Consider the following 8,869-nt stretch of genomic DNA (forward strand, 5'->3'; position numbering starts at 1 on the left):
GTGACTTAGGTATGTAATAGTTGTTTTGTGGATTTCGTTGCGGCCTTTCGATGCTTTCATAATTGTGAGTGCTGACGATTGCATTGTCAGCTAAGTTCTGTTTCAAAAGTCAAGTCGGCTCACATGATTTTTACTCAATAAACACAAAGACTCAAATCAGTGGACCATAAAACCCTGCCTACGCTCGGTCCCGTTCAAAGGCCATTGATTGGCCCACGCGAACTGTTGCAAGGTCAGCCATAAGAGGGTTCTTTGTTTGTCAGTTACGGGCATAGCTTTGCAGGAACGTTGCATAAGTTACCTAGAAACCAATCATTGTCTTGGTTAACGGCTGAATGCAGAAGTCGGATAAAATAATCGCGCGTATTTCCCCAGCCATCGAACAGACATGCGCGCGCATGATGTCACACCCACTCACTGCTTCACTGCTCGATCGCAGGCTCACGTTCCTGATTCAGAATTCTGGTTCATCTTTAGAATAGCTGAGGATCGCCATTCAGCTTAACTTCAAGATGGGAGGCCTGTGCTCTTGTTGCGTGAGTATGATTGTTGAAGACTGTTGCTTTCTTTCTGTGTTCCCATATAATATCAGTCACTCCTGGTAGACTGAGTTCAATCAGTGATGTAGCGTTCAGATGAAGTTTTGCACTTGCCTTTCAACAACCTGACAGCAGTGTTCTCAGGACCCGTTGACACAGAGATCAGCTTTAGGAAGCAAAACTGCCATGTTGCTGGCATCAAAACATTTTCCTGTCAGCATCGGAAAAGGTATACGTCGCTGACAGTGCGACAAGTTGTTTCAGACGTACGGCACTGACAGTTGATATCAGAATTGTCGGGGAGGACAATATACGATGTATAAAAGTAGTTGCGGATGGGCGACCTTGCAAGATCGCGTACCAATGAAATCCTATCGTTTTTCTTCACCGAGAAACTAATATCTTTTCCACAAAGCAATTTTTGACGGAATAACCGTACTGGAAAGGCGTTTAGAAGACTATGCAACCTGTACGAAAGTGTACTTAATATAGTCCGAATCGATCTACCGTACCCTACTTCTACGCCAATGATTTATTTGAGATAAATCGTCAACGGTATCTAACGATGCAGGAATGAGCAGAATATAATTACCCTCTGTGATCACCCAATACAGAGGCAGGATACTTAAGAACGGAGATATTAATTTTTCTTCAACTTATCTTATTCTATGGAAGACCGGTCACGACCTGCGACATGCGACCTGCGTCTTTAAACTGTGATCTGCGACCTAACCCTAACCCTAACCCTAACCGCAGATCGCAGTTTGAAAATCTCGCATGTCGCATGTCGTGACCCGGTGACCGGTCTTCCATACTTATTCTCTAATCCTTTAAATTATTCCAGTCGTCAGGTGTCCAATTGAGTCACCCAAGATGGTTGAGTTATCCAGGATGGGACAATATCTTGAGACTCGTTCTGTGTTGGAAAACCCCATAGTGATTCTATTTTTCGATTCTTTCAGACCGTTCAATAGCGGACGTGGTCCGCCCCCATTATGTGGCCATAACACATGAAAGTGAAAGAAAACAAAATGTGCGTCACATATTTCATAGAACGGTCTTTGGTCAAGTCGAGGTGTTGGCAGGTACAATCGAAGGTCAAAAGCAATCATAGTATTTTTTCGTTCGGTTGAATAATGAAAGTCCATCCGGGGCCCTATACTGGCTGTTTTCTCGCTAACCGAGAGCGAAAGTTCATGTAAGGTTAGTAGTTCAAAGGTCAGCTCACAGCTGGCTTCTGGTCTATTTTAGATACCATGACACTTCGCTGTGTTGAATTCTTATCCACTTGGTGATACACTGGGTCTATGTTTCTCGTGGTTCGTTTGTTTCTATGCGCTTCGGGTGAATTCTCACTCTTTCTCTGTCTCTGTCTCTCTCTCTGTCTCTCTGTCTCTCTGTCTCTGTCTCTGTCTCTCTCTCTCTCTCTCTCCGTTTGTTGGACCTTAGACGTGTAAAGTGGGCATGGGCAAAGATATCACCTTTATACCCTAACGAATTAGGCTGCATTCACAAATACTGATGGGTAGGGGATTTAAAAATTCCTGGGACAGTAGCGGGGGACTTGAAAGTTTTGCTCAGGGGAACCTGAAAATATCTTGTTTCCCTGTGATTTTACATTTCTGTATTCCACAGTTTGGGAGGTAATTCAATGAAAAAATATTTCTATGCAATGTATCAACTACAGTTTCTTGCTGTCTCCCTGCAGCATGCTCAAACACACAATATTCAGTATGTCGACAAAGTCTGTATGTATAAATATTGGTGATAATTGAATTAGAGTCCAGACTGAAAGTCATTTGTCAATTATACAAATGCACAGGACACATACATAGGCTGTTGGCAAGCTGAATACTGGACAGTTCAACATGTAGTAGGGAGTATAACAAGAATGCATATGAAATGCAACTGACAGCAATATAAGTGTACAAAACACATATGTAGATTGTGTTGATAGGCCGAATACTGAATACTTCAATATCATAAAATGTAAAACAAGAGATTGGGGTTAATACAAAAATTAAAAATACTTAAAAGTATCAAAATTTTATGTTTGTAATATTGTTTGCTTAAGGGTGTACGATCAGAAAAATTGTAGCCATTGTTATACTTTTGCATTAGGAATTTTTTAATTCTGGCATAATCAAAGTATTAAAGAAACAAGATGGCGTCACCATGCTTGATTTCACGAACTATGAAATTTCGCTGTTTTTCACGAAAGTAAATTAAAATCAATATATAAAGCCATTCATTTCAAGTTCATGCAGTGAATGAAATATTCACATTATCATCGTACAATAACACATAAGTAAAATTTTGAACATTAAAGATTCTAATTTAAATGAAAAAATGTGTGACTAAATGGAATTATTAATTTTTTAAATATTTCAACCTTTCAGTATTTCAATTTTATTTATTACGGCATCATCATCATCATCATCATCATCGTCATCATCATCATCATCATCATCATCATCATCATCATCATCATCTTCTTCTTCTTCCCTGCAGATTTTGAAATATTTTTGTCGGTTTCGAAATAGTTTTTTTGCTAAAAAACGCGCACGGTTCATGAATAGTGACTAATGTACTAGTGTACTTCAAACGTCATCGCAAATGTTATTTAGACGGCGTAAAATTTACTTGAAATTGCTGAAAAGTTTACTTGAAATGTGACAATTATTGTTCACTCCAGCTAGACGTTTGCTCGTATCACCATCATGCATTGATGGTTCCCTGTCCTTGTTTATAAACAACGTCGTATAATAGTAGTTGGAGAAATTCGCTTATCTTTATACGGATTCCAAGCATTGATTTTTTCTTGATGCCAAGCAAAAAATTGCGCCACCACATCTGTGAAGTGGCTTACCTACCTTGTATGATGTATCGATGTATGACATGCAAATTATTGAGACATAAATTGAGCCCGCAAAAGTGAACGTTTCTGTGTTGCTCACAATTTTTCACCCTTCTGTTTTTTTGTTAGAAGAAAGACGAGAAGGAGGATAAATTGAAGATCAAGTCCGTTAAAATCAACAACATAGATGATATTTTCAACGAGGCTGCTTCTCCATTCAACGATGCTGTCTCGATGCGAACCGACTTTGAGAATGCAGTTACCGAGTTTAAGAAAGCCGCTGGGCACGACGGCAAGGACAGCCTGAAGGAAACTGTCTTGGAAGTGAAGGAAAGATTCCGTGAGTGAAATTAAGTTTTTACGTTTACAACATCGCCTCCCCTCCCTCAGATATCATGTTTACAACATCGCCTCCCCCTCCCCAAGATAACAAAACGGATCTCTCCTAATTGATGCTAGCAATCTGACGTATGTAGTGACACTGGCAGTGAGAACATGGTTGTGGTGAGGTCCGGCTTCTTTTTATAACGGCAAAGCTGCGGACAGGTTGCCCAGAGAGGGCGCCATCGTTAGGTAAAATGAACTCGTTCGTCCAGTTAGGTACAGGTTGAAATATACGGCAGTGTATAATACTTTCTTTGTGGTTGTGGCATAACTTGTATTGTTAGACTGTGCATGTTATTGTTACCATTATAATTAATGGACAGTTTACTGCTGCTGTTTTCTCATTGTCACGTGGTTGATGATAATTTTGAGCTTTCGGTATGTGTACATCCTGAAAATTCAATTCAATTGGTCTAACTTGTTCCCATAAAATTCTCAAGAAGATGAAAGGACAACCCAGAATAAGAATCCACAACTAATCAATCAACCAACATGCAAAACTACGGTAGAGCAATAAAAACAAAATAATGAATAACAACAAAATAGTGAATCGACGAAAACCGTTACCAGTTCAAACGAACAAACAATAACAACAGAATCAAAGACAAACTAGACAGCCACGCTGAAAAATAAGACAAAATTACCAATATTGTCGCACAATTGTTCCATCACAGAGATGGATATAGAGGTGAAAGCCATTTCATAACGTGATACAGTAATTTTAAGTCACTCTGATCTGCGACACACCTCTCTTACAAAGCATTCCCAGTCAGGTTGTCTACTTGTGTTGTCAATTATGTGCGCATGCGTCTTCTATGATTTTTGGCGTTGTTTGTTTGTTCATATGTATGCCACTAGTTGTATTGCTTCTTGGCAGATACATGTTTCTTTCGTTCTGTGGATCAGATCGGTGACGCCTCATCCCTGCGTGTATACGCGTTGATATTTTGCACCAGAAGTCGTGGCATATTCGTGTTACGCCAGGGCATACACCACGGTTTTGTTTGAAAAGGGTTTTTCTTTCTTCACATTCGGCCTAACCCGTCAAAACGGCTCCAAATTTGAAGATTATCAATGTATAATATGGAAAACTATTGAAGCAACCTACAATCTCTTTTTATCTACCTTTCCATACCACACGTTATCGTGCTAGTCGGAGTTTTTCTCAGGATTGCCGAAAATGCTTTCAAGTTGAATGACAGTCGGCCGGTCCTTCAATCACAGTCTTCTCTTTGTTTTTCGTGCAGCGAACTTGAAGTTGCGAATGGAAAATGGACCAAAGTTTGTTCTCACAACTGGACAAAGCAAGGAACGGGACCAGAATGTTGAAGACATCGGTGCAAGACTTGAAGAGTCCATGAACAAGATCGGGGACACTGCTACTGAGTTAGTGAAATTACTACCGGACGCTGTATCGCGCGCCAAGGATATACTCGACAAACGGGCGCCCCATATCATCAACTCCATCAAGGACTCGGGACTAACGCCGTTACAAATCCCCGGGTCGTTGAAGAACGCGAACGACAACATCCATGAATTCAAGAAAGTGCCCAAGGTGGCCGAAGACATCAAGAAGACGGTGGAGGAATTCTCCACGGATTTCAAAGCTACCGTCGAGGCTTTGGAAGGAAAGGCCGAGAACCATGAGCAGGACAGCGATGAGACTTCGCCGCTGTTGGCCAATGCCTAAAGTCGGACATTTCTGAAGAACTCACTGTACTGTATTGAAGAATATTACGATTAATGATTTTGGACATAATTACAACACAGTGAGAGAATGGCCAAGTATCAAATGTGTTCTAAATAAAAAATATCAAGAACGCACAAAATAAGAGTTAGATACCAACTTGGAGTAGTGTACATTAACAATTAATACTTGCAAAAAACTCATCTCGTCATAAAATTCTTTGTTGACCATGCATGAAATTTTACAATGTTTGCGAGTGTATCGGATTTGTAGAGAAATGCAATGCCAAAGACCAATAAAGTCTACAAGAAAACACAACACCGATTTCTTAAATAAGATACATTATCTCTTTCTCCATTGAAAACCCGCTTTTCGTCTTTTGCAAGCTTTAAATACAACAACTTTCGTCGTTTTCAAATTCACAGTCAGTTTTCATTTTATACAATAACGATTCAAACAATTTAAAAGGCGCTGTAAGCCAATAATTGTCTGAAAAAGTACCACATCACAAGCGAATAGTAAACATCATATTTCAGTCAGATCAGTAGCGAGTTGAATACCACGTTGGACACTATTTTGTACATTGTATGTAAACATGTTTATGGAAAAAGAAAACCGCAATGGACGGGAGAAAACATCTTTGTCTGACACCCCCAAAGCGACTAAATTACTCTAAATATTTTATATTTGTATGTACACAAGATTTGACTTCTTTATAGACGGAATTCAAATTTTTGAACATTTTCCCCTTAACACCACTCACCCTGTAAGAGTATATACCTAAGTCTGTGACGCTCAACAGCATCAAAAGCTTTAGAAAAGATCATCGAAGGCACAGGACGTCTCTCCAAATCCACTTCGTGCGACCAATGATATTGCTGAAATCGCGTTCGAAGTGAGGGAAAGTATATGATTCGTCGACGGCGTTCTTCTGGGAATGTCACTATGGCACAGTCTGATTGATCAACCATATTAGGAGTTCTTCATTTGCATAAGAAATTACATAAATTAGGGAGCCGTCATTATTTATGGCCTGGGGGTCGGAGGAATCTGAGGGGGGTCACTCAAAAAAACGAAAGCTACAAGGGGGTTGCTCAAAAGTGGAGAACAAGAAGGGGGCTACTCAATTTTGTTGACATGTACTGAAGCATTTAGTGAAGTTATGAATTAATACAACAATAATAGTAAAGAACAGCAATATGTATGCTTGAGATATGTATGTTCATACCCGGTATATGTACACATACACAGACACACACACACACACATATAATATATATATATGTATATATATATATATCAATCATAATACAGGTGGTTTCAAGTAGAAACTAAAATCTCATTACACTATGTGTTTCACGTTATTGTGATCTTCAGACGAGAATGATCGATCAGCTATTTGACGTGGCAAGCCTTATGTTAGAGGCTAGTACCGAGTGCATTTTTCAGTATTTCCTGATTAACGATTGATATACTTGCCTGATTATTCATTAGAAACGTCTGCTTTCTATATTGTACATTGTATAGGTTACCGTTAGGGGAAAATGTGTAAAGCAAGCTAATTCTGATTCTATAAAGTTTAAAACAAGTGGAATGCCTCGACAACAAACCAATCTTTTATTGCAGGAAATAATAAATGTGAATAAATGTATGTCTGTCGCTATTTTTTCGTTTTCAAAAAATGTAATCTTCATTGAAATCAGTGAACTGGAATATAAGTTTTGGAATACTGTCTCAGATTTCTGTTCCTTTGAGTTTTTTATACGAAAAAAATCTGAAAAAATACTCCCAAGTGCCACCAAATAACACCATTTTAATCTCTATTTTTCAAAAGCTTGCGCGGTCGCTTGTGGTGATTTCGCACCACATCTTCGCCCTCTTGTAAAAATCTCCTACGGAGAACACTGCATGTCATGAGACCACTGGATATAGACCTATACATCAGCCCCTGTCACAGCAATGGAACCTCTTTCCGACACAGACCTGTACCACAGGGTTTAATCAGGGTCTGTACAGGGTCTGTCGTAGCAGCAATCCATTTTACTGTATAGATATTTAACTTTCCCAATTTTTTTTGGGGGGGGTCACTCAAAATTTCTGTAGCAGAGAGGGGGGTTACTCAAACACGTCATGGTTGGCAGGGGGGTTACTCGAAACTAAAGCAATTCCTCCGACCCCCCAGGACGTAAATAATGACGGCTCCCTTAGTATTCAGAACGTACTCCAGCCAATCACGCCACTGGATCTACTCGTCAATCGCCTAATTTCCCGCCTTTTGTTATGAAAATCATGACCTTTTCTGTAGATTATTATTATTATTATTAATTATTAATCTTATTATTATTATTATTATTATTATTATTATTAATTATTAATCTTTAATTCAGACCATAAATGCCCATAATAAAAAATAAATAGATACATAAATAAAATTAAAATATGAGTAAAAACCTAATAAAGAACCTTTCTACAATGTTTCCAAAATGCTGAACGAAAATATAAGTCAAAATGAACACAGGTACGGATAACAGGGTTATCACTTACGGACAGACGCTTGCAAAATGCAAACAGCAGTCTACGGTGGAGTGAAGCAAAATTAAAGATGTTCTTGGGCACAAAATAGGGAGGCACCGTGGCCAAGTGGTTAGGGTAACGGACTCACTATCAGAGGGTGGTGAGTTCGAGACCCGGTTCAAGACCCAGTAGGTCCAGAGTAACGGACTCACTGTCGGAGGATGGTGAGTTCGAGACTCTAGCACGGTGTTGTGCCCTTGAGCAAGGCACTTTACTCCTCAGTGCTCCATTGGGGGTTAGTGGGTTATGCGTACCTCATCCTGTAATTGGGCTAACGCCTGTTGGATGACGGACTGATTAAAAAAAAAAAAAAAAAAAAAAAAAAAAAAAAAAAAAATAGTGACTAATACCGACGTCACGCTTCAGATCAAAAATCAACCTCAAGGCATTATTATAAGCTATCCTCAATTTTGACATTTGTTCAGCACTAAAATTACACCACACGTTCAAACAATAAAAACTGTACAAGAAACTTTTAAAAAGGACACATTTCACTTTCTGAGAGCATTGGCCAAAGTTACGAACAATAAAATTAGCTCTCGCATAAAAACTACGGAAACTGTCTTTGCATATCTGCGTCGTCCATCACAATGGACGACATAATGTAGCCAAGATAGTTCTTCGAACTTACAAATTTAAGAGATTTACCATACAGATATACATGAGGAATTTTACCCTGCTTCCAAGATTTCGGGAAAATGGCCATACACTCAGTTTTCTCGGTATGAAAGAGAATATCAAGCTCGTTACCATAGTGTTCACAATGTTGATCAATTTTCCGTAAAACTTTTACAGATGGACAAGTCAAGGCCAGATCGTCAGCAGAAA

General features: G+C 39.2%; 1 protein-coding gene across 1 annotated transcript; it reads left to right on the top strand.

The window, feature by feature from the left end:
• The first annotated feature begins 339 nt into the window (after positions 1 to 339).
• Positions 340 to 5,785, top strand: LOC139143377 (inactive phospholipase C-like protein 2). Its single transcript, XM_070713637.1, has 3 exons — positions 340 to 536; positions 3,526 to 3,736; positions 5,028 to 5,785. The coding sequence occupies exons 1-3, from the start codon at positions 513 to 515 to the stop codon at positions 5,468 to 5,470; spliced, it is 678 nt and encodes a 225-aa protein (XP_070569738.1). The 5' UTR covers positions 340 to 512; the 3' UTR covers positions 5,471 to 5,785.
• Positions 5,786 to 8,869: the final 3,084 nt, after the last annotated feature.

Source organism: Ptychodera flava, chromosome 11 (assembly GCF_041260155.1).
Source record: "Ptychodera flava strain L36383 chromosome 11, AS_Pfla_20210202, whole genome shotgun sequence".
NCBI lineage: Eukaryota > Metazoa > Hemichordata > Enteropneusta > Ptychoderidae > Ptychodera > Ptychodera flava.